The sequence below is a fragment of the Mustela putorius genome, unplaced genomic scaffold, assembly GCF_011764305.1.
Source record: "Mustela putorius furo isolate JIRA1106 unplaced genomic scaffold, ASM1176430v1.1 tig00003867_pilon_pilon_pilon, whole genome shotgun sequence".
In the NCBI taxonomy this organism is placed as follows: Eukaryota; Metazoa; Chordata; class Mammalia; order Carnivora; family Mustelidae; genus Mustela; species Mustela putorius.
Window position 1 is genome coordinate 19,246,784 of NW_025422019.1, and position 27,008 is coordinate 19,273,791.

General features: G+C 35.4%; 1 protein-coding gene across 1 annotated transcript in view; it reads left to right on the forward strand.

The window, feature by feature from the left end:
- Nucleotides 1-27,008, forward strand: part of THSD7B (thrombospondin type 1 domain containing 7B) — a 730,694-nt gene that overhangs the window by 639,538 nt on the left and 64,148 nt on the right. The window contains exon 16 of the mRNA XM_004774248.3: nt 1,727-1,877. Coding sequence (XP_004774305.2) covers nt 1,727-1,877 — 151 coding nt within the window. The remainder of the gene's footprint in view (nt 1-1,726; nt 1,878-27,008) is intronic.

Consider the following 27,008-nt stretch of genomic DNA (forward strand, 5'->3'; position numbering starts at 1 on the left):
TCCTTGGCTGTGGCTTCCTGTTTCAAGTGATCAGATCAGCAAATGGCATCATTTATCTCATTGTCATTGTCATTTTCACCTTCACTTCGATTATTTATCACTAGAAGAAAAGTGTCATAACAATAGGGATCTTCCCTCTTTTTTTCTTTTTTTTGGTGTGTACCCCAGCAACTAGGCAAGGGCCTGGTACAGAGTCGGTCCTCAAAAATATTTACTGAATGAATCATTTACTGAATGAGTCATTATTAACAAATACTAAGCTTGTATCCCACACCTAGAAAAAGAGGCTTGCATGTAGCTAGTCTTTCTTAAACATTTTTTTAAGATAATTCAAACATAAAATTCTAATTGAGATTTAATATAAATATAGAGAAATACCCACTCATAGAGTATGGTTAACTTAATTTTCACAACAGGGACACAGGTATGTAACCACCTCAGAGGCCAAGAAACAAAATATTACCAGGGCTACCTTAAGCCCCTAGTAGTAAGTAACCATTCCCCCAAAGGTAACCACTGTTCTGACTTCTGACAGCAGGATGAATATTGCCTATTTCTTTCTATGAGTGAGATCATACAGTGTATTCTTTTGTGTCTAGCTTCTTTTGTATAGCATTGAATTTTTGAATGTCACTCATGTTTTACCATGTCACAATAGTTCATACATTCCCACCATTTACCACAATATATTTATCTGTTGACACTGTTGAGTATTTGGACTGTTTCTGGTTTGGATGATTACAAATAGTGCTGATACGAATATTTTCTTTCATTTTTTTTTCTTTTTTGTTGCACATTTCTTTTGTGTATGTAAATGGGCATAGAATTTTAGGGTCATTTGTTACATATATGTTGCCATTTAGTAGATACCGCCAACTAGTTTTCCAAAGAATTTATGCTCCAACCAGTGGAGTAAGAAGAGTTATAGTTGCTGCATGTACTTGCCGACCCTTGATATTTTCCATATTTTTTTTTTTTTTTTTTTTTTTTTTTTTACTGAAGCCATTCTGATGGATATATAGTGGTCTTAACACTTTTGGTTTTGATTTGATTGAATCAATAGCATGATTATTTATCTTGCCTTAGCCAGCACTTATCTCAAAGGCCAATACAGATTAGGCCAAGTGTCTGTATACCTTGTGTTCAAGTGCCACATGAAAATGCTTACATATTGCCCTTTGGTTTGCGATACCAAAATTCCATACTGAAAATGCAGAAAATACCTGAAAGAAAGACATGTTCAATTATGTTTCACATTCCTTGGCCATGACCTTAAATGTGTTGGACAGAGATTAGGGCAGTTTGGATTAAGTGAGATACAAGTGTAAGAAAGGTCTAAGAGAGTCACAGGAACTAGGAAGGCTCTCACTGTTACAAAGTGATGAACTCATTCAGAGAAGAAGAGCTTTCAAGATTTGTTACAGTAAAAAGAAAATTCACTCTGTGCTGGTAAAAATAGCGTAGGTCTCTTGACATGGAGAGTTCTTTAAGAATGCCAGTGGACTCTAGTCTTCCCGTTGTTCTCTCTTGCTCTGCTGACTGAAAGGTTATCACTCAATAAAGGTCAACTGGCTGAAGAAGGAATTTTTTTCCCCTTGATTTCTCTGCTAGTCTTATTTTACATTTAATTTTCTTTGGTAAGTAAATATGGCATATCATAACTACTCTATATTTACTCTCCACTGTTTTACATCTCCACTGTTTTAACCTTGATCTTGCCTTGCAGATGTGTGAATGCTGCTGATAGTGAAGGGGGAGCTGTGGATAATAGCCTATGCAGCCAGGATGAAATTCCCCCAGAAACCCAGTCCTGCTCTCTTCTGTGTCCCAGTGAATGTGTCATGTCTGAGTGGGGATCTTGGAGCAAATGCCCACAGGTAATTCCTCTTCCCCTGTCAGTACCCTAATCCTTCAGTATTGGCCACTATATAGTCACAGTACTTGTTCTCCAAAACATTCTTCTAATAACATAAGAACATAATTTTACCTAAGAAGGAGGGAAAAAAAAATTAAGCAAGTGAGACTGAGCAATTTAAAATGCCAGTGCTTCTCTTAAGGCCTTTATCATGGGAACACGAACAAGGAAAATGAGCCTGTAATGATCAAACTAGGATTTGAATGCACACCCATTGTTAAAGGGGTCTTCTTTAGTACCAAAATGATTCTCATTATAATCTCTTGGTTCTGTTCCATTTTTATCCTGGCAGAATCAATTATATCTTAGTAGCTCAGCTCTACTGTGTAATTTTGTTTCTGTTCGTGATGATTTGTTTTTGCCTTTTCTGTTTTCCCAAAGATGAGGTGTTCTTTTGTCGTGTTCTTCTTCCAAAGCTGACCGGAAAAAAGCCCCAAAAAACCAAGAAACACACCCACACACAGAACACCCTTTCTAAAAATCTAAAGCATTTGCCTTTTTTTTTTTTAATGGAAACATAACGTGACTATGGGAAAATAAATATTCCTGAAATAGAATGGTTCCACTTAATATTCTCTGAAGCTAAACTCTGATACTTTAGATTTGTATTTTGGCTTACAGAGCTAAAAAAAGAAAATGAGGATAAGGAATATGTTATATGGCTCCAAACATTAGGAAAGGAGACTTAGGTTTACAGTGGTAATATAATTTGTGGGAAGGTTGTATAAAATCTTTGCATATAAATGGAAAATATTTTTGAAATCAATTAATATCCTGTATTTGCAGTTTTGAATGATTGATTCATCGTTAATCTTTGCAACCTTATCTTTGACATTTCCATAATTCTATTCCTGAAAGAGATTTCCCTTTGTTACTATTTTTTCTTTTTTAAGTTGTTTTTGGGTCTAGGACAACACAATATTAAGAAGAAGAGTTATTAATTAAGGGTAATTTGAAGGAATGGAATGTTGGTCCTACTTATTTTATGTGTAACTTAAGTACAATGAAAGTTAACATTTATTGAGCACTTATTGTGTGCAAGGCACATTTAAAATTATTCTCTTTAGTCCCCATAACAATCCTACTAAGTACATACTATTATCAGTCCCATTGTACAGATGGAGAAACTGATTCTCAGGAAGGCTAAATAGCTTGCACTGAGTAAGTGATGCAGCTGGGCTAAACTTTAGACTATCTGATGAAGCCAAAGCCTTTGTTCTTATGTCCTTGGCTTCCTAAACTTGGGTGAATGAAAGTGGATTTAGACCCATACTTTTCTTTCTTTAAGATGCAGCATTTAGGGGTGCTTGGGTGGCTCAGTGGGTTAAAGATGTAGCATTTATTTTAAGAATAAAGCAAGTTAGTTGTCTGTATGATTATAATATGACTATACCTTCAAAAATGTAGCAGCATACATTCTTTATTAATCGACTTGCAGAATTAGCAATCTGAGTAAGTTAAATTAAATGTAGAGGTCATGATCTTACTCACTCTGCTTTGTTTCTAATTTGCTCATAGTAAACTCCATTAAGCTATAAACACTTTACAATGAAAATGAAAATGTTGCACTTCTAAGTCAAGGATTCTGGCCACTGAGCTAAAAGGTCTGGTTTAGGAGCATTTTATATGATGTTGTGATGGTCTGGCATTCTGTGTTTATTTCTTTGGGTTTCTAAGAGGCAATTCCCTTTAAGATTGACTTTTCCAGACATAATTACACTATTTTTGGAGCATTTAGAAATTGGAGATAGAGAAAACCTTTCAGCCTCCTTTCATATGTCTGAAAGATGACATAAGCAGTTCCTTACTTGTCAGCGTGAAGTGAGAGGGTTGGTCTGTCAAATGCTTATGCACCTGCAAAGTTACATTGTCATCATATCATCATCATTATCATCATCATAGCTGTGACAACAGTAATAACTTCCATTGAGCACATCTTATGTAATAAGCACTGTGCTGGAATTTCCTAACACTGTGCTGTGATGATGGACATTTATCCACAGTCACTCAGGTCTATTCAACCACAATGGCTTAGTTCTTTTTCATATGCCATGCTGCTCTCAAGTGTAAATAAAGACTTTAAAAAAATGGTAATCAGAGCTCATACCTGATTATTTTCCCCCATCTCCTAAATATGTTACATAAATTTAATAAATTTCAGTATCATAGCATAATGCCCCAACATCCTAGGTGTACTCAACAGTGATCATGATCATGATTATAGCGGAGTTAGCAATCTGGATCTTTGTGCTTGAAGTTTAATTAGCACTTCAGTGTGCATTTTCTGAGAAAAATTAAACAATTATTGTGTAATTGTTCTCTATAGCATGTTCTGATTTATGGATCTAAATACTGGCCATCTTACTGAATTCTCCTTTGAGAGTCTGCAGTGTGACAAGTGTTAATAGGACCAATTCACTGTGTTTCTCTTTCATCTTTTTCTTTCCATGGCACTTTTTCAGAGTCAAACACATAACCAAACAAACAAGTAAACAAGTCCACCCTCTCCCCGACCAAAAAACAAATAAAGGATATTTCTGAGACAAAAATGTGTTTCTCTTACATATCTATAAAGTATTCTGAAATTTATGCTTTGATATGGCTTAAACATAGTAAGTAAGTAGATTTGCCAGTCAATTAAAAGAGTCTTAGCAAAACCAACTAATCAAGTAAAACTGTCTCGAATTCTCTGTATGAGTCCTATAGTCTGAGGCCAAACATATATGACAGACCATCGCTGCTCCTAAGGAATCGTAGTTGTCAGCATCTTTATAAGTACATCCCGTGTGTGGATAGCAAAGGATTCAATAACTGATAGCAGTGTTTATCAGTTCACACAATGTTTGTTAATAAAGAGGTAGGCAATATGGAAAATTATTAAGTATACTTCCTAAACTCTGGGTCAGTGACTTTCACAGTAGCACACATAAGAAGCATCTGGAAAGTCTGTTAACACACAGCAGCTCTGCCCTGTTGCAGAGATTCTGGTTCAGGACATCTGGGTGGGGCCCATGAGTTGGCATTTAGAATGCTGCCAGGTGATGCTGATTCTGCTTCTTTGGGAACACACTTTGAGTCACAAGGCTGTTGGCCATTACATTCAAGCCATGTTTTTTGTTAGCCTCACTTGAATCACAACTGTTTGTTGAATATTGAGTCAACACCAGTATTAACGGGTTACCTAGCTTATATTTGCCATTGCTTTCCATGTGCTAGACAGTGTGCTTAGCACTGTTTATTTCCTACTTAATCTTCAGAATGCCACTACAAAACAGATACTACTACCCTTCCATTGTATAGATAAGTAAACTGAGTCTCAGATTAGTAACGTGCTGCTTCTAAAGAGATGGTAAAAGTCACAGCGACTACTTAAGCTCATGTAATCCACACATAACCCCTAACCACTACAAAGAAAACAGAATACGTGTTTCCTGTCCTAGAGAATATGCTAACCAGTATGATCTGTCGTCTCCTTTTCTGGATTACTCTGACTGTTGTATTTGCAAAGGAACATACTTCTAAATTCCATAACCTACTTCATTTAAATAGTTTGCCAGTGAGGGAAAGAAAAGGAGTCACAAAAGAGCATGTGATCTAATGCCCAACTACACTTGCTGGCTGTGGGACTGTGGACAAGTTACCGAAACCTCTGAATTACAGGTTTCTCGTCAGGAATATAAGGACAATAATCATTATTTTTCCAGATTATTTAAAGATTAGAGATAATGTGTATAAAGTGGACAGCACAGATTATTCTTAATCCAGGTTTGTTTAAAAAAAAAAAAAAAAGCAAAAGGAAGAAGCAAATGAAAGCTCCCCCTTGCCTTGTGTACAGTGTGGTTGGGAAACCTAAGACAGGTTGTTATATATTTTTTAAGTTGTACAGGAAATATCCGTTCTTTCACACAAAATTGGTTATTATATGATCTTACAGAAATAAAATGTCACCTCTTTTGCTGAAAAATGACTTGTGCCTAATTTGATAGCAGTCCCCAAAAATAAGGCCTCAGAAAGATAACTTCAAATGAATGGGTCACTGACCTTAAAGTGACTGCAAATTGCAAACCATACCAAAGAGCAAATGAGACAAGGCATTAAAAATTGTGTTGAGATCATTCTAACTGTACTGGCAAGAACTGGAGACTATAAATGGATCAAGCAAAACAAACACAGTTCAAGTCAGAATTTAAAGAAAATGGAAAACCATGTGTTTCACTTATTTTTATGTTCTTGTTATTTTTTAAAGATTTTAATTATTAATTTGACAGGGAGAGAGAGAGCACAAGTAGGCAGCCAGAGAAGGAAGGGGAAGCAGGTTCCCTGCTGAGCAGAGAGCCCAATGTGGGGCTCGATCCCAGGACCCTGAGATCATGGCCTGAGCTGAAGGCAGAGGCTCAACCCACTGAGTCACCCAGGAGCCCCTCTTCTTGTTTTTTCATGTTCCCACAACACACACACACACACACACGCATCTTCTTCATTTTTTGAGCCCAGTATGCTTACTTCTTTAGAATGCTTTAATGGGAAAGGAAGCTTATGGAATTATACATTTAAAAATGTTTGCAATAGTGTTCACTCTTTAAAGGTATGTGTATATGTATATATACAAGTGTGCATGTATACACATATGAAAAATACATTTATATGACAGTTCATTGTTTATTACCAAGTATTTATCCTTTGTTTACCTAATCTTAATTATTTCCCATTTAATCCTTATTCTTCATATTATGCTGATGAGTATTAGTCATAGAATCTTACATTCTTCAAGAGAGGTTTTCAAATTTCTAATCAGAAACTGCTTAGCCCTTGACATATCTAAAGGAATATATAGTTCTCTCCCTGTATGCTGCCAATCCTTACAGAAATTTGCCATCGAGTAATATAGATTTTCTATTTGTGACTCTCCTTGGAAGCTCAACAAAGCAATTTCTTAAACAATAATGTTGATGGGAGAGAGCAAAGAGGGTCCTGGAGGTGAATTTCCAAACTGATGTATATATTACAGTAGCAAGCTTTTGCAGAACGTCTCCAGAAAGATGACTTAAGTTTAACAAACCTACCTGGACTTTGTTTCACTTCCAGCTGAATGCATCAGAAGCCAGTTAGTGTAACAGACAGGCAGCCCCTTACACTGGAGGAACTGGACACTCATTTACCTGTGGTCTGCATGCAACGTCATGATCAAACATTTGCTCTAAATATTTGCCTTATTACCAGGACAACCTCTTCAGAAGCATCACAAAGGAAGACTTTGCATAGAAACTATGTAGGGGTTAAGTGCAGTTGAATCTGGATTCTTTCATAGTCTTAATATTGTGCTTCCAAAAGACATCTTATTTCTATACTTTTTTTCTCTGACTCTGTGTGCAGGATACGTTAGTAAAAGATACACACTACTGTTACTCTTCCAGGTGAAGAAGCTTCTTTAAAAAAGAAAGAGAAATGCAGATGAATTTTCTAAGTCCTCCAGAATTAAGCAGTTGAGGGTTAAGAAAAACCTTAATTTGGAGGCTCCTGGGTGGCTCATGTGGTTAAGGGTCTGACTTTGGCTCACGTCATGATCTGGGGTCCTAGGGTAGAATCCCACGTGGGGTTCCCTGCTCAGTGGGGAGTCTGCTTGTCCCTCTCCTTTGGGCCCTCCCCCTGCTCTTGTGTTCTCTCTCAAAAAAGAAAGAAAGAAAGAAAGAAAGAAAGAAAGAAAGAAAGAAAGAAAGAAAGAAAAGAAAAGAAAAGAATCAATCTTTAAAAAACAGGGAAAAAAATCCTTATTTTCATCATGGTGCTCCAATGTTATTTCCGGTAAAGGCTGTCAACAATGACATTTTATTACTGGTGACTCAGCATTTTCAGTACTGTAGCAGTAAAACAGCACTCTAAGAGTTATGTTTCCAGGGAAACAATGTACCCCAATGTATACTGCTAGCATTATTCACCTCCAAGCACTTTATCAATCTCTCCTCAGTCCATAACATGCAGGTGACAACCTGTATTTGTCTCTGGGGGCTTGTCTAATGGTCTCGTCCCTCAAGCTGCCTAGTGCTTTTCTTTGACTCACAACTGAAAGCCAGAAGAGAAGAATGATTATTTTCTGTATTCTGTACAGCAAACTCTTGGTTGTTTTTGTAAATTGATATTGGCTCTTTATCAGAAGCCAATAATTGATTACTCAGAGATTTGTGGAGTATTTTACCCTAGTATGAAATGAGATTTCATATAACCTAGAACCATTTTTACTTCCAGAATTACATTAGGCCCTGCAGAAAGGGACCTCATTTCATGCACTGTAGCAGCAAATGATAACCCTATAAAGATAGCCTTCGGGCTGCTCTGGCTTTTTTAAAATTTAATTTGTTTGTTATTCTTTCTTATGCAGTGTGATTTCTTTGAATCTCACTATCACCAATTTGGAATACAAAATAAGGGTTCCATTGTTCTTAGTATCTCTGTCTCTGTCTCTCTCCCTATCTACCTCTACTCTATCTTTATCTCTATTTAAAAATATCTCCATTTTAGAGATTAGAGATCTAGAGATAAAAAATAAGGATTTTTTAAATAGACATTCTCAAAAAATAGTATAATGAATCTCATAAGTTAATTATTCAGCATCAACAGTGATCACAGTTTCAATAATTATCTATGCATAATAATTTTTTCTCCTCCACTTCTTATCTGTTCTCCAATCAATGACTTGAAAGTATATCCTACATGTCATATCATTCATCCATAAATATTTCTGTATATCTTTCTAGGAGATAATGACTAATCACAAGGACAGCAAAAGATAACCATATTATTTATACCTTGTAGGAGTATGATTATAGAAAATTAAAAACATGACTCTTATACAAAGTGTCAAATTAATTGACTTCTTAATAATTAAACCAGCATAACTATAAGACTGGTTCAAAGAGAATTAGGGCAGAAAACTTTTAGTTCTAGCAATGATGAAATATCATTGGTTTATATGGATTAGATTGGAATAATAGAGGCTTAGGTGGTAGAACTGGTAATACTTGTTTCTTGAGCTCTGGTCTGCTTATACGTATGTTTTCACATTGCAAAAAGTCATTAAGCTTAGTTTCTGCAATATTTGCATTTTTCTGCATATATCTTATACCCAGTTACAATACATATGAGAGGACAACAAATTGTGATCCATAAGCTAGAGGAAAACTAGTCAATATTAGCAGAAGCAGAAATAGAAGAGATTATAGAAATTAAAGATAAGGAACCAAAAACAGCAACAAATTTTTAAGTATGTTCTAGAACTTAAAGGAAAATAAGGACATGATGAATGAAATAGAAGATACTGAAAAAAACCACATGTAACTTTTGGAGATCTAAAATATAATGTCTAAAATGAAAAATGTGCTAAATGGGAGTAAAGACATATTAGATTTTGCAGAAGAAAGGATAAGTGAATTTTAAGGCATGGTAATAAAAGTACACTAAAACAAAACAAAACAAGACTAAAAGAAGAAGAGTAGAGGGGGGAGAGGGTGGGATTACGGACATTGGGGAGGATATGTGCTTTGGTGAGTGCTGTGAAGTGTGTAAACCAGGCAATTCACAGACCTCTACCCCTGGGGATAAAAATATATTATATGTTTATAAAAAATTAAAAATTTAAAAATTAAAAAAAAAAGAGTAGAGATGAAGTGATCTGAGGAACATGAACAAGTGATTTAATATAACTGTAAATGGAGCATTTGAAGGAGAGTAAAAAGTGGATAGAAAAATATTTAAGGAAGTAATAGCTGAAATTATTCAAAATCTAGGGATGGCTGTAGTTCTCAGATAATGTTATATGGGTCATATAATCCTGGTTGACAATACTGTGAGAACAAAGTAGGAGAAAAGGCTTGAGGTCTAATTGTTTATTATACAGGCAAATTTTCACCTCATCCCTGTATTTTCCAAATGTTAGCTTTATGCTCAATTGTCTCTAGTGCCCCTGGTGCAGAGAATTCTTTTTTACCTTTTTCTTTTTACCTTACTTTTAAGCTTTATTTTTATTTTTTAATTGGCATTAAATGTGAAACTTTTATTCTACTAAGGATTACTGAAGCTTGAATAAGCTCATATAATCTCTGTTGAAAGTTTTTAGCAAAAGGATGACTGAAGATAGTTAATTTTGTCTGTCTCCAAGTTTTTTTCAAATTTTTATTTAAATTCTAGTTAGTTAACATATAATGTGTTTTATTATTTTTTTTGAACAATAAAAGCCTGGTCTTTAGCTAGAGTTGAGAAAGGTAAGCATCTGACTATGCTAAGTGGGGAGAGGCTACAAGGTTAGGATAACTACTTGAAAAACAGACTTTTGATGAGTACTCCAGTTTTGAACCCTAATTTCACTTCCTTTTTCAGATGTGCTTGCTCGTCAAATTCCTAGTCTATTGAGGCTCTCCAGAACAAATTCATTTCCCCTTTGCCCATTCTTGGTTTGAAATTAGTACTCTCAGGTCAGTTAAGGCAGTTAGCACCTCAGCTTTCTAGTTTCTTAATTTTTTTTCTTTGTACTTTCACATTAACATCATCACCGTAATCATTTGTGCACTTTTAAAAACAAATTTCTTTACTTTTATTTTAATCCCTTGAATGCCATATTGGTAGCATTTCCAGAAAGAGTTGTGTCTTCTATCTTTAAACCAAATCTCTATCAATTGAATCTTAATGCAATTTATGATCTCTATCACCATAGAAAAATTTCTAGTTGCCATGAAATTAAGTTGTTTCTTCCTTAAAAACTTGACAGATTTATTATTTTTTAAAAATTTCTAATATTTTTATTGCTTAAAAAGTACATGAGGATATCTAATTCATGTGGCATTTACTTTATATATGCTATGAGAATGACTTTTCTCTTAAATTCTAAATAAAGATTCCTCCACTGACTGTATTTCATATTCTAGGTATATTTTTATTTGATCATGGTTTTTTTTTCTTTTATTTTTGACCTCTCCAACCAAAATTTTCATCACTGTTAATGTTTTATTTCCCCATGTGCATTTCTGCTGCTTATGCATTTCTGCTGGTTAGTGCTAGGATCTAATTAAACTTGGTTATTATGAACATCTTACATCTACCCTACTTTCTAATATTTCTTATTCTACTGGTGGCTTTTTTTTATTAGTTTACGTTCTTAGATTTTCCTTATCATATAATCCTATAATCTATATACAACCACAAAATCTGCCAATAATTATTTTTATTTATTTTTTATATTTATTATTATTTTTCTAGACATTTTATTAACAAGAACTTTCTAAGTAGTGCTATAAATCAAATTAAAAAAAACACTTTAAGGGCACCTGGGTGGCTCAGTGAGTTAAGCCCCTGCCTTCAGCTGAGGTCGTGATCTCAGGGTCCTGGGATCAAGCCCTGCATGGGGCTCTCTGCTCAGCAGGGAGCCTGCTTCTCCCTCTGTCTCTCTGCCTGCCTCTCCACTTGTGATCTCTTTGTGTCAAATAAATAAATAAAACCCTTGGGGAAAAAAAGTAAATAAATAAAATCTTAAAAAAATAAAACAAAAAATCACTTTACTCTTATCAGTGATTTTAACTGTAACATGTTTGAACCATTTCTTTCTCGAATTTTAGAATTTTCTCTCAATTTCTTTTAATCTATGTGTAACTATCTGTTTATAAAAATATGTTTTTAGAAATGACTAGTTTTAGCAAATATTTTTTCATATCACTGATAGAATTTTTAGAGTTTGTCCTTTATAAATATTTATTTCAAAATAGAGCTTCTAACTTTCAAATGTGCTTTTATTCTTAAACTCTATTTGATTATAGTTTATCATTATTTTAATTGGTTCAGGATAGTTATACCTCTCATTCTTCCCATCTTAACATATTTTATTTACTGTGCTTATTTGAAAAAATACGTATGAAAGGTTTCCACATTTTTCTTTTCTCTGAAACCATTTTTTTAAAATACAGGAATTAGTTCTTTAAAATTTTAAACACCTAATGCCCGAATATTGTCTAATAGTATGTTTTTGAAAATCCTTCGAATTTCTTATACAGTTATATTCTTTTGAAATCATCTACTTTTTAAAAAAATTCTTATTTAAATTCTAGTTAGTTAACATATACTTCTTGAGCCAATTTTAGATTTTCACATAATGCATGTATATGGCATATTGTGCTAGATTTTTTGAAAATCAATTTAAAGTGCACACAACTTTCTCTTTGAATTCATTTAATATCATATCTGTGATTATCTCCTTTTCTTTTTATCACACACTATATATTTTTCACTTCCTGTATATAAATGTGTCTGTGTGTATGTCTATTTCTGGCATTTTGACATTTCTATTCTCATCAAATATTGGTATTTGAGTTTTGTGTTTTAGTTCATATAGCTTAAATATATATTGATATACATTTTCAGTGTTTAAGCAGGTACATTCCTGTCACTTATTTTTCTTTTTGGTTATTTATATATCTTATTATTCCTAATAAAACTTCTTGCATTTTACTTAAACTTTGAAGGGAAAGAATCTTGGCTATTTACTCAATTTCCATTAAATCTGAATTCAATTTGAAAAGGTTTTTACCTCAGTCTATCCAGTTTAAAAGAAACATGGTATATTTTCTCCCTTTTTACTGAAATATAGTTGACAAACAATAGTATATTAGTTTTAGATGCACAACCTAGTTGTACGACATTTCTATACATTATGAAAAGCTCTGCATGGCTGGTACAGTTACCATCTGTCACCATATATGAGTGACATATAACATATAGTTATTACAGTATTAATGACTACAATTCCCTATACTGTATATCTTACATACTGTATCTCTTAATCCTCTACACCTATTTCACTCATTTCCCCCACCCTTCTCCCCTATGGCCACCCCCAGTTTGTCTTCTGTATTTATGAGTTTGTTTTGGTTTTGTATGTTCATTGGTTTTAGTTTTTAGATTCCACATATAAGTGAAAGCATATGGTGTTTGTCTTCTCTGACTTAACATAATACCCACTAGGTCTATCTGTGTTGTCACCAGTGGCAATATTTAATTTTTTAAATGGCTGAGTAATATTCCATCATATATAAACCATATCTTTTTAATCCACTTATCTATTGATTAATATTTAGTTTGCTTCCATTAAGTGGCCCAGGCGCTTTTCAAATGATGCCTCTGTGCTGAGTCTCAGAGGAGTGAGTGTGCAGGCATCCTTTACAGCACAGTATCTGTACCCCTCTGGCACTCCCAGAGTGAAGGCTTCCTGATTTTCAAAGCCAGATGTTATGGTGGCTAGTTTTCCTTATGCAAGTCCCCAGAAGTGGGGATGAGGGGATGAGAGGTGCCTGATGTAGAGCTTGAGCCCCTCCTCAGGGAGGACATCAGTGCCTGTGAGACCACTCGGGCTTGTGGCTCACAATGCTAGGGTTGTGGGTCCCAACCAAACCTCATCTGTTCCTCCTACTTTCTGGATGTGACTTTCCTTTGTAGTGTTAGCTATGGAAGAGCTTGTCTGCTAGTGTTGAGGTCACACTCAGAAAGAGCAAATTGCTCCTTTCATAGTTGCAGCTTTGTGTGTCCGTGTGGGGAGGTAAGCTCAGGATTCTCCCACTCCACCATCTTGATTGGACTCTCTTTCTCTCTTTTTTAATCATGAAACATTTTAGGCATACGGAAAGCTGTAGAGAATTATGTAAATAAAATATTAGTGTCTAACTTCTAGCTTTGTAAAATCCTGACGATTTGTGTACTTCTTTTTTTAATTCAGCCCTTCTTTTATGTATCTCTGTGAAATTTTGTGGCCTTCTTTATGTAGGCATTTTATGGAAAGTTTATACTAAGGCATTACCATTTTAAATAGCACCACTGTAAGTGTTATTGCTGGCATGGAGCCCAAAGTATTGGGTTTGCTTTTATTTTTTTTTTCATGTTTCTATTCATTTCACTAGACTTCTGTACTTTCTCTTTTTTATTTTGGGTGTGTTTTCTTGATATTTTAAAAGATATAACTATATCATCTCAAATAATGACTGTTATTGGATATCCCTGTCATATTCCTGAGTTTCACAGCAACATTATTTTATAGTTATTAGGACAATCATATAGAGATAAATAATTTATAATATTTTTCTTTTGGCTTCAAAGAACGAAAGACCAAGACCAGAAACTAAAGCTAAGACAACCAAACTACCATTTACAATTTTTTTTTAAAGACAGAAATTACAGTGAAATTGTCTGAATTCATATCTCTCTTCCATAGTGCTCCTGATTTTTCTCTTTGCTGTTAGTACCTAGGCTCCACTTGACATATCTGAGCTGTGCTTCAGCAATTCCCTGTCCCTAAACTGTACTCACAGTATTCTCTTGTGAGAGTCCAAGAATGAGCTACACCCCTGGTTGAGCTTTTTACAGAGCACTTGGGTGGCTCAGTTGGTTAAGCAGCTGCCTTTGGCTCAGGTCATGATCCCAGGGTCCTGGTATGAAGCCTTGTGTCAGGCTCCCTGCTCCAGGGCGAGTCTGCTCCTTCCCTTCCTCTGCTCTCCTCCTTACTTGTGTTCTCTCTCTCAAATAAATAAATAAAATCTTTAAAAAAAGAAAAGCAGTTTTTGTCAAGGCACAGCAATGTGGTGCACACAGAGCCTAATCCTGACATGAGCCAGGTTGATGATTGTTCTCTGAGCCAGAACAGGAGGCAGGATGAGGCCAACTGTAATGGGAGTTTGGGCATGACAGACACCATGACTGATTTGCCTAGTATACCTGTCTATGACAGTAACATATTTATTTCTCGACATATATGAGATTTTAGCAGTTGTGGATTTTAGATTTTCTTGATTAAATACTTGACGTGCATTACAGTTATTCTGTGCATGTGTATAAATTGCTGAATTCATGGTATTTTGTAAGTTCTTTATGTGAACTGTGTTTGCTGTCCTAGAAAAAAAAATAATGCAATCTTTCACAGTGTATTATATTTTTATTATGGCTCTGAGTTTATTTTTCTAAGCATTTATTATATAATCGAACAAATTAGTTCTTTCCCATCATATTTGTATAGTTGAGATTGACTTGAAATTTCTTTTTTATGTATTACTATTGTAAACTGCTTTTATTAAGATTTTATTTTTTTATTTGAGACAGAGACAGAGCAAGTGGGGTGGAGGGGCATAGGGAAAGAGAGAAGCAGACTGTCTGCTCAGCAGGGCCCCAAGCTCGACATGAGGCCTGATCCCGGGACCCAGAGACCATGACCTGAGCCAAAGGTAGACGCTTCACCGACGGAGCTACCCAGGCAACCCAATACTGTAAGCTTTTGATGCCAGAGTTCCCTCAGTGCTATTAAATAAACTTTGCATGCCTTAAAAGTTTTCTATGCTTTGAAACAGTTTATAAATCTGAGAAAGTATGTGATACTTAATGTTTGATAGAATTTGTCTATAAAACTGTTTGGACATAACCTTTTGATAAGACACCTTAGTTATGTCCTCCATTTCCCGGGCTTATCAATTTATTCCAGATTTCTATTATCCCTTGAGTTAAGTATAGGAACATACTTTTCTTTTTCTCCTACATTTAAAAATTCCCCTTGGGGAGAAGACTTTCTGTATCTGTTATTGTCTCTCAGTTTTCCTGTTTGTTATTTTTTCTCTTCATTTGTTTTGGTTAGATTTGCCAGAAATTTATTTATTTTAGTGCTATCAATTGCAAGGTTTCATTTCATGATCAATTTTGGTCTTTTTGTTTTATTCTCTAATCTGTTATTTTTGGTTGTTAAACTTATCAATCCATTATTTCTGGGTTTTAAGGTATGTATTCTCCCAAATAGAATAAATCACTTTTTAATGTATTTGCTGCCTTTTGCAATAATGAAAACATTCAATAATATTAATGTAAAGGATATTAGAGGATTTATCTGTAGTAGAATGTAGACAGGGTAAGAGCAGGTAGAATACTAAGTAAGTAGTTGGCTCTCACCTTAAATTTGGTATGAAGTATTCTCATTTTCACTGTTGACTAGAAAGTCCATCAAAATATAGATGTCCTTGTGTCCTAAATAGTTGTTTTTCAAAGTGTATTTAAATTTTTAAATTTTAATGGCTTTCCTAATTATTTAAGATTTTATTTATTTCAATTTGCTTTAAAAATGTGTTGCGGGTTGCATAGGAGACTGGTATAGGATCATTATTTGTTACTGTTGCACTCTGGTTGAAAAATGAGTTCTTTTTTTTCTTTTTTAAAGATTTTATTTATTTATTTGACAGACAGAGATCGCAAGTAGGCAGAGAGGCAGGAAAAGAGAGAGGAGGAAGCAGGCTCCCCACTGAGCAGAGAGCCCCATGCAGGGCTTGATCCCAGGACCCTGGGATCATGACCTGGGCCGAAGGCAGAGGCTTTAACCCACTGAGCCACCCAGGCCCCCCCAAAAATAAGTTCTTGCCTTTCTTAGGATGCATGTGTGTATATGGAAAAACTCAATTTTATATTTTGTAATAGTCTTGTATACATGCTTGTCATTAGCCAACTTGAAAAGTTATAGACTGACAGTGGTCTACTAGAGTATGCTATTAAGATTGTATTTCTGTCAAATTCTCCTTTATAATCAGGTTTTATTTTCATAGTTCAATATAATGTCATTTAGCAAAGTGAGTTTCATAAATGTTTGCTTCAATAATTTTAAATTGATGTTTGCTTCATCAGAACTTTGTCTCGTTATTGTATTTCATCTGACAATTTTTCTGCTTTACTTTCTTCTTATATGTGTTATCATCACTCAGTATTTTTTTCTATATTTTCTTTTAAAGAAGATTTTTACTACAAGTATACATTCCTATCTTTGGGAGCATCTGGGTGGTACAGTAGGTTTGAGCATCCAGCTCTTGGTTTCAGCTCAGGTCATCATCTCAGGGTTCTGAGTTCGAGCCCGGTGTCAGGTTCCGCACTCGGTGTAGAGTCTGCTTGAGAATCTCTCTCTCTCTCTCTCTACCTCTCCCCTTCCTGCTCATGCTGTCTTTTCCCACTCTAAATAAATAAACAAATAAATAAAAAAATAAATAAAATCTTTTTAAAAAATCCTGTCTTTGTCAATAAAATCTGCAATTATGGAGCTAAATGATCATTTTTTATCAGCTTCTATATCTTATATAATCACTTGCTATTTGTAGATTTCCATATAGAAAATGCTAATTTTTTTCCTTTTCTATTACATTCTTTTTGCTTTCTTTAATTGCTATATTTTAATCACAAATACCACCTCAAGCAAGTTGGAATGATACCTTGAGTTTGTTAATTATGACCAGACTTCAAGCTCAAATGCTTTACTGTATTCTAGGGCATAACTGTTTTTCCTACACTCCCTCTCATTTCCATCTATTACTGGATGTACATTTGTCCATCCTGCATTTCTCTATTATCAAGTGTAGTATGATTTATGGTATTACATGTGCTTTTTCCCTTTCTAATTTTAGGAATTTTTAATAGTCTTCTGATCAGGTATAAATTTCGTGCATTAAAGTGCACAGATCTTAAGGGAGCAACTTAATACAGTTTTACTTTTTATACATCTGATTAACCATCAAACAGATCAAAGTGCAGGCCAATCCTAGCACAGAATAGACACCTACTTTGATGCCACTTTTCACTTTGTATGCACAATTCCATACCTCTAATTAACCACTATTATTATTATTTTCATCACAATTATTGGTTTTGCTTGCCTTAAACTTCATGGAATTAGAATATTACAATATGTACCTTTTTGTGTCTGATCTTATTAGCTTTATGTCTTATACTTTATATAAATGGAATCATACAGTATATATTCTTTTGTGTCAGCTTGTTATGCTTAATATCTTTGAGATTTATGAGTGTTGAACACATCAATACCTTGTTTTTTAGCACTAAATAATATTGTAGGAATATAGCATCATTGATTTATGCATTTTCTTATTCGTGGACATTTGGGTCATTTCTAGTTTAGTGCTATTATAAGTATAGCTACTATGAACATTCTGTGTCATTTGTTGGATATATGAATTTATTTCTCTCTCTTTTTTGAAGATTTTAATTAATTTATTTTTTTCAGTGTAACAGGAGATTTTATTTATTTGTTAGAGCACAAGCAGGGGGGAGCGGCAGGCAGAGGGTGAGGAAGAAGCAATGTGGGGCTTGATCTCGGGACTCTGAAATCACGACGTGAGCTGAAGTCAGATGCTTAACAGACTGAGCCACCCATGCAACCCTGAACTTGAGCACGTAGTAGAATAACTAGGTCATAAGACAGGTGCATATTTAGATTAGAAATGTTCAGGGGTGCTTGAGGGGGCTAGGTCAGTTAAGTTTCAGACTCTTGGTTTCTGCTTAGGTCGTGACCTCATGGCTTGTGGGATCCAGCCCCATGTCGGGCTCTGCATTCATTAGAGGTCTGCTTGGGTATTCTCTCACTTTGCCCCTTCACCTACTCATACCCTGCTTCTTTTCTCACTCAAATAAATAAATAAATAAATAAATAAATAAATAAATGTTTAAAAAATGTTCTATTTTGAAAGTTAGAGAACCATTTTATACTACTTCCAGCAATGCACAAGGGTACCAATTCTAACACATCGTCATCCACATTTAAAGTTTTCAAGGTTTTTTTTTTCCATTTTAAATTTTAGCCTTTCCATTGGGTTTGTAGTATTATCTCATTGTGATTTCAAGCTGCATCTCTCTGATGACTAATAATGTTGAGTAACTTTTCATGGGCTCATGGGCCTCTTAGAGATTTTATTTTTAAAACACCTATTCAAGTGAATTACCTATTTGTTTTTAAAATGCACTGATTTACTTTTATCCTGGGGGCATAGTTTTCTTGGCTTTTTTTTTTCTTGTTTCCTCCCAGATTTATTGGGAAAAAGGTAGACAAATATCATTGTTTAATTTTAAAGATGTACAAGTGTGATAGTTTGATATATATACATGTTGTGAAATGATTTCCACAATAGGGGGGGTAATAAATCCATCACTTCACAAAGTTACCTTGTTTTTGTTTCTGGTTTTGTGGTGAAAACATTCACACTTTTTAAACGTTTTTATTTTAATTTCAGTTATTTCCAGGTGTATAATATAGTGATTCAATACTCCCATACAACACCCTGTGCTCATCACAAGTGCATTCCTCACCTCAATCTCCAACAGCTATTTCACCCATTTCCTCTACCCATCTCCCCTCTGGTAATCATCAGTTTGCTCTCTAGAATTAAGAGTCTGTTTCTTGGTTTGCCTCTTTCGCTCCCTTTTTCCCCCTTTGCTTATTTGTTTTGTTTCTTATATTCCACATATAAGTGAAATCATATGGTATTTGTCTTTCTCTGAAAGACAGATTCCTCTGTGTGTGTGTGTATGCCACATCGTTTTAACCATTTAGCTATTAACATGCACCCCTTTGAATTAGTATTTTGGTATTCTTTGGGTAAATATGTAGCACTGCGACTGCTGGATCATAGGGTGGTTCCATTTTTAACTTTTTGAGGAACCTTCATACTGTCTTCCAGAGTGGCTGCACCAGTTTGCATTCCCACCGACAGTGCAAGAGGTTCCCCTTTCTCTACATTCTCAACATCACCTATTGTTTCTTGTGTGGTTGATTTTAGCCATTCTGACAGGTACAAGATGATATCTCATTATAGTTTTGGTTGGCATTTCCTTGATGTTGAGTGATGTTGAGCATCTTTTCATGTGTCCATTGAACATCCACATGCCATCTTTGGAAAAATGTCTATTCATGTCTTCTGCCCATTTTTTAATTAGAGTTTTCATTTTTTGAGTGTTGAGTTTCATAAGTTCTTTACATGTTTTGATACTAACCCTCTATCAGATTGTCATTTGTAAATATCTTCTCCTATTGGAAAGGTTGCCTTTTAATTTTGTTGATTGTTTCCTTTACTGGGCAGTTTTTATTTTGATGTAGTTCCAATCGTTTATTTTTACTTGTATTTCCCTGGCCTCAGGAGACATATCTAGAAAGGAGTTTCTACATCTGGTGTCAAAGAGGTTACTGTCTTTATTCTCCTCTAGGATTTTGATGGTTTCAAGTCTTATATTTAGTCCTTCAATCCACTTTGAATTTATTTTTGTGTATAGTGTAAAAAAGTGGTCCAGTTTAATTATTTTGTATCTTACTGTCCAGTTTTCCCAATACCATATTTCTTTTTTTCCATTGGTTATTCCTGCTTTTTTGAAGGTTAATTGACCATATAGTTGTGGGTTCACTTCTGGGTTTCTGCTCTGTTCTATTGATCAATGTGTCTATTTTTGTGCTAGTACCATACTAACTTGATCACCACAGCTTTGTAATATAACTTGAAGTCCGGAATTGGTATGCCTCCAGCTTCTCTTTTTTAAATGTTGCTTTGGCTATTTGAGGTCTTCTGTGGGTCCATTCAAATTTTAGGATTCTTTGTTGTAGCTCTATTAAAAATGCTGCTGGTATTTGGTTAGGGATTGCTTTAAATCTGAAGATTGTTTTCAGTAGTATAGACATTTTAACAATATTCTTTCAATCCATGAGCATGGAATGTTTTCCCATTTTTTTGTGTCTTCTTCACTTTCTTTCATCAGTGTTTTACAGTTTTCAGAATACAGGTCTTTTACCTTTTTTTTTTTTCATTTATTTATTTTCAGCATAACAGTATCATTATTTTTTCACCACACCCAGTGCTCCATGCAATCCATGCCCTCTATAATACCCACCACCTGGTACCCCGACCTCCCACCCCACTGCCACTTCAAACCCCTCAGATTGTTTTTCAGAGTCCATAGTCTCTCATGATCCACCTCCCCTTCCAATTTACCCCAACCCCCTTCTCTCTAACTCCCCATGTCCTCCATGCTTTTTGTGATGCTCCACAAATAAGTGAAACCATATGATAATTGACCCTCTCTGCTTGACTTATTTCACTCAGCATAATCTCTTCCAGTCGCATCCAAGTTGCTACAAAAGTTGACCTTTTTGGTTTAGGTTTATTCCTAGGTATCTTACTATTTTTGGTGCACTTGTAAATGGAATTGATTCCTTAACTTCTCTTTCTACTGTTTTTTTGGGGGTGTGTAGAAATTCAACAGATTTCTGTTCATTGATTTTTGTATCCTGCAACTTTGCTGAATTCACTTATCAGTTCTAGCACATTTTGGTGGAGTTCTTAGGGTTTTCTATACATAGTACGATGTCATCTGCAAATAGTGGAAGTTTAACTTCTCCCTTGATCATTTGGACACCTTTTACTTCTTTGTTGTCTGTGCGCTGTGGCTAGGGCTTCCAGTACTATATTAAATAATAGTGGTGAGAATGGGCATCCTTGTCTTATTCCTGACTTAAGAGAAAAATTTCTCATCTTTTTCTCATTGAGGAAAATATTAGCTGTGGATTTTTCATAGATGGTCTTTAATACATTGAGGTATGTTCTCTCTAAATGTGCTTTATATGGGTTTCTATCATGAATGGATGTTGTACTTTGTCAAATCCTTTTTTTTTACATCTATTAAAATGATCATATGATTCTTATCCTTTCTCTTATTAATGTGGTGTATCATGTTGATTGATTTACAAATATTGAACTACCCTTGCAATCTAGGAATAAATCCAATTGATTGTGGTAAATGCTTTTTTTAATGTAATGTTGAATTCAGTTTGTTAGTAATTTTTTGAGAATGTTTGCATCTGTGTTCAGAGATACTGGCGTAGTTCTCCTTTTTGAGGAGTCTTCATCTGGTTTTGGTATCAGGATAATGCTGGCTTCATAGAATGAACTTGCAAGTTTTCCTTCCTTTTCTATTTTTTTGAGCAACTAGAGAAAAATAAGCATTAACTCTTCTTCTCTCTTAGCAAGTTTCAAGAATACAGTACAGTATTGTTAACTATAGTTGCTGTGCTATACATTAGATTCCAAAATGTATTTATCTTATAACTGAATGTTTGTATCTTTGACCAGTATTTCTCTATTCTCCCCAGACCCAGCACCACTATTCTACTATGTTTTAATGAATTTGACATTTTTAGACTCTACATATAAGTCAGATCATACAGTATTTGTCTTTCTCTGTTCAACTTACTTCACTTAGCTTAATGTCCTTGAGATTTATCCATGTTACAGATGGCAGATTTTCTTCTTTTTTATGGCTGAATAATATTCCATTGCATATGCACTACATTTTCTTTATCCATTTATCTGCAAACCAGGACTTAGGCTGTTTCCATGTTTTGGAACATTATGGTAATACTATTTTTAATTTTTTGATGTACTTCTACCACTTTCCATTACGTCTGTACTAATTTATAATCCCACCAACACTACGTAATGCTTTGCTCCACATCCTCACTTATTATCTCTTGCCCTTTTAATGATAGCCATTCTAATAAGGGTGAAATCTCATTGTAGTTTTGATTTGAATTCCCCTGATGATTTGAGATGTTGAGCATCCATTTATATATCTTTTGGTTATTATGTTTCTTCTTTGGGAAAAATAAAGTCTGTCTAGGCTTTTGCCAATTTTTAAATTGGATTACTTTATTTTTGCTGTTGGTTGTATGGATTCATTATTTATTTTGGATGTAAACTCCTTATCTGATGTATGTTTTGAGAACATTTTCATCCACTTCATAGGTTGCCTTTTATTTTGTTGATTATTTCTTTTGTTGTGCTGTGTTTTCGTATCTGGATAATGATGGCCTTGCAAAATGAGTTTGGAAGTATTCCTTCCTCTTCTATTGTTTGAAAGAGTTTGAGAAGGATTGGGATTAATTCTTCATTAAATGTTTGGTAGGAATTGCTACTGAAACAATCTGGTTTTGGGCTTTTCCGGGTTGACAAGTTTCTGAGTATTCATCACATTTCCTTACTCATTATTGTTTTGTTCAGATTTTCTATTAATGATTCAGTCTATGTAGATTATATGCTTCTGGGAATGTATTCATTTCTTCAAGTTGTCCACTTTGTTGGTCTGTACTTGTTCATAGAAGTCATTTATGATCCTTTGTATTCCTTTCATATCAGTTATAATGTAGAGTTGACCCTTGAAAAACATAGGTTTGAACTGTGTGGGTACACTTATATGTAATTTTTAAAAATAAATACAATACTGTAACTGTATTTTCTTAACGTTCTCTTTCTCTACTTTATTACAAGAATAAGGTAAAAAATACATATAAGATAAATGTGCTAACTGACTGTTTATGTCACCAGTAATGCTTCCAATAAATAGTAGGCCACTAATAGTTACATTTGCAGAGAGCTAAAATTTATACATAGATTTTTGACAGCATGGGAGTTCAATGCCTCTAATCTCTACATTGTTCAAGGATCAAGTGTATTCTCTTAATAATATTTTGTTTATTTGAGTTCTTTTTTTCCTTGGTGAGTTTAGCTAAAGGATTATACATTTTATTTTATCTTTTCAAATAATGGAGCCTTGTTTTGTTGATATTTTCTATTTTCATAAACTTTATTTCATTTTTTTCTGCTGTAACATTATTTCTTCCTTCTGCTAACTTTTGCTTAGTCTATTCTTTATGTGATTCTTTGAGGTATAATGTTAGATCATTTATTTGAGATCTTTATTTTTCTTAATGAAGGCTTTTATAGCTAAAAAATGAAATGCTTCTGTTGAATCCCATAAATTTCCTTACCTTGTGTATCCACCTTTATTTCTTTTGTGTTCTTTTTATTAAAGTATAATTACATAACATTCTATTAGTACATAACATTCTATTCTATTAGCAACTTAATTCAACAATTCTATCCATTATCTGTGTTCATCATAATAAATATAGTAATCATCTGTCCTGTACAACAATATTGCAGTATTATTGACTATACTCCCAATTTTGCACTTCTCATCTCTGTGACTTCTTTATGTATAACTGGAAGTTTGTGCCTTTTAATCTCCTTTATCTCTCTCTCTCTTCTCCTTCTGGGATCCCTGTAATGTAGATGTTATAACAATTGATAACGTCACTATGTTGCCTTGAGCTTGTCTGTTTTTATTATTCCCTTTTCTTTTTGCTGTTGTCCTTGGTTGCTTTCTATTACTTTGTCTTCCAGATTGTTGATATGTCTTTCTGCCTCCCCTAATCTGCTGTTTATTCCCTCTAGTCTGACTTTTGTTCAGTTACTAGTTCATCTCTTTCTGCATTTGGTTTATATTTTCCATTTTTGTTGCTAGTTCTGAAGTTCTCACTCGATTCATCTACTTTGTTCTCAAGTTCCGTAAGTATCTTTATGACCATTACTTCAAATAATTCATTAGATATATTGTTTCTCTGTTTCACTTAGCTTTTTTTTGCTGTGATTTTATCCTGTTCTTTCGTTTGGTAAATCCTCTTCTTTCTCCTCATTTCTTCCCTATGTTTGTTTCTGTGTATCATGTAGGTCAGCTATATCTCCTTGTCTTAAAAGTAGTGTCCTTGTATAGAAGAGCTCCTGTGGTGCCCTGTAGGGCAATGCTGTCTAGTCGCCAGGACCAGGTATTCCAACGGTGTCTCTGATGTGGGTGGTGTGTGCCCTACTTCTCTCTTCAGCCCAGTTAGCTGCAATGACACAATGCCTGCTGTGAGCATCCTAGGCTATTTGGTCCCTGAGTTAGTGAAGGGCTTGTCTGAAGCCTAGGTGGGCTCATAGGTAGAGGCAGCAATCAGTTTAGCTATCTGCAAGGACTCTGCGAGCACTCTGTGAGGCCCACAGACACTTTTATTGGAAGACAGGCCAATAGTCAGACTAGGTATCTACAGTCAACCTCTCTGCCTCAGTTGTGGGTGTATCCAGTGCCAGGTCTTTCTATCTGCACAGTCAGCTAAAAGGCTTGGCTGCTGGAACTGCAGATGCACTGGTGTATGGGATTATCACTCCTTCCCTGAAGAAAAGGAGGCACTTTGTGGCTGCAGAAGTCCCTGCACAGTGTGGGGGGTGATCCTCTCACTTCTCTGGGCTTGTGATGTCCCTCCTATTTATGGTTAGTCTCAAAAGGGTTTTGCTTATCAACCGCATCTCTGCCCCTCCTACCCTTTCCATTGTGTCCTTCTCTCTGTGATTAACTGTGAAAGGTCTGTGCTGACAGTCTTCAGGTTATTTTCAGAGTATTTACTTATTCAGATATAATTGTTATCTCAGGGTATTCTTGGGTATTCTTTTTTCCCTCAAATTTGAGAAGTTTTCACCTATTATTTTAAACATATACTTTGTCCCTTTCTCTCCCTCTTTTTCTGGGATTTTGATAATACATTTATTGAATATTTTAATGTCCCATAAATACCATAGGTTCTCGTCACTCCTCTTATTTCCTTTTGTTCCTCTGACTGGTTAGTTTCAAGTGATTTGTCTTCAAGTTCATGGATTCTTTGTTCTGCTTTGTCAAGACTCCTGTTGAAACTATTGAATTTTTCAGTTCAGTCATTGTATTCTTCATTTTTAACCATTTTTGTATGTGGTTTGTGTAGGAGTGTATAGTGTGTGTGTGTGTGTGTGTGTGTGATGGTTTCTATTCCTTTATTGAACTTCTCATTTTGTTCATTGTTTGCCAAAATTTGTTTAGATGTTTATCTCTGCATTCATTGAAATTCTTCTTTTTTTTTTTTTTTTTATATTTATTCACTTGAAGTAGGCAGAGAGGCAGGCAGAGAGAGAGGAGGAAGCAGGCTCCATGCTGAGCAGAGAGCCTGATGTGGGGCTCAATCCCAGGACCCTGAGACCATGACCTGAGCCGAAGGCAGAGGCTTTAACCCACTGAGCCACCCAGGTGCCCCTTCATTGAACTTCTTAAGGGGATTATTCTGAATTCTTTGAAGACAGTTCATCAATCTTCATTTCTTTAGAATAGGTTATTGGATCTTTATTAATTTCCTTTGGTGGTCTCAGGTTTATCTGATTATTCTTTATGTTCTTTATATCCTTGAGTTGGTAATTACAATTGAGGAAGCTGCCTCCTTGTCCAACCTTTACAGTTCCCCTTCAGCAACAAAAGACCTTTTCCTTTCAGCTAAGTTCATTGTTCTGAATGGGTTAGCTGGTAATGTCTGCAGTGGGTGACACTTGCTGTAGTAGTAGTCTGTAGTAGTGTGGGGTTTTTGCTCATGCTCTGAGATTGGGGGAGTGGTCCTGGGCTCCACATTCAAGTGGGACCACTCAAAGGGCTCACCGATGAAGCATGGCTGACGATTGAGCTCCACCTTTAGGTGGAGCCACTGCCTGAATTCTGGATTCTCTAGTTGGATTGGGTCACTTGTCCATGACAAGTCAGTGCTATTTGTTGGACTCCACAACTGGGAGTCATTGCTAGCTGGGCTCCTTCCCTGAATGAAACCATAGCTGTGCTCACCAATTAGACTGGACTGTAGTATGTATTCTTTTGCCAGATGAGGCTGAGCTCCAAAGGAAGGCACCACTGCAGGCTGGACTCTCTGGCTGTCCATGATCACTGTCAGCATCCTTGCTCAGGCAGGACTGGAGGCCCTTCTCAACCATTGCGCATGGCTGCTAGCTTTGTCTTTTACCCAGACTAGCCATTGGATGAGCTTCATGGAGAATCAAGGTCTCAAGGGTCCTTGAGTAGGTGGGGCTAGAGGATATGTTCATCTAGAGAGCTGCTGACTTGCTTTGTTATCCAGGCAGGACTGTAAAATGGGCCCTATGTTCAGCATAAGCTGTTGGTTGGGACATAAACCAGATAGAAATACTCACAAAACTCCCTGGGTAGAGGGGGCTACCCGCTCACAAATATATGTAGGCAAAGCTACTGGCTGGTATTTTGCCTCGACACTATTGCCAACAGAAACCTAAGTTGCCGAGATCCATGTGCTTGTTGTTCTGAGCTCTTCCCCCTTCTCTATCTCTAGATAATCCACAGTGGTATAGTCTGCAGATTCCCCACAATGCTTCTCACAAAGCAAAACCTAAGTTAGCTTTCTGAGAAGCATTCTGTAAAAATGGGAAAGCATTCTGTAACCTTGGGCTGTGTTTTCCTCACTGTCAGCCTCCCTGCTTAGGCAAGACTGCTAATATTAAGTTTTAAATATTAAATGTATATGAAATAACTATGCTAAATACACTACTGCTAAAAACTCTTTCTGTAAAGGGGCACCTGC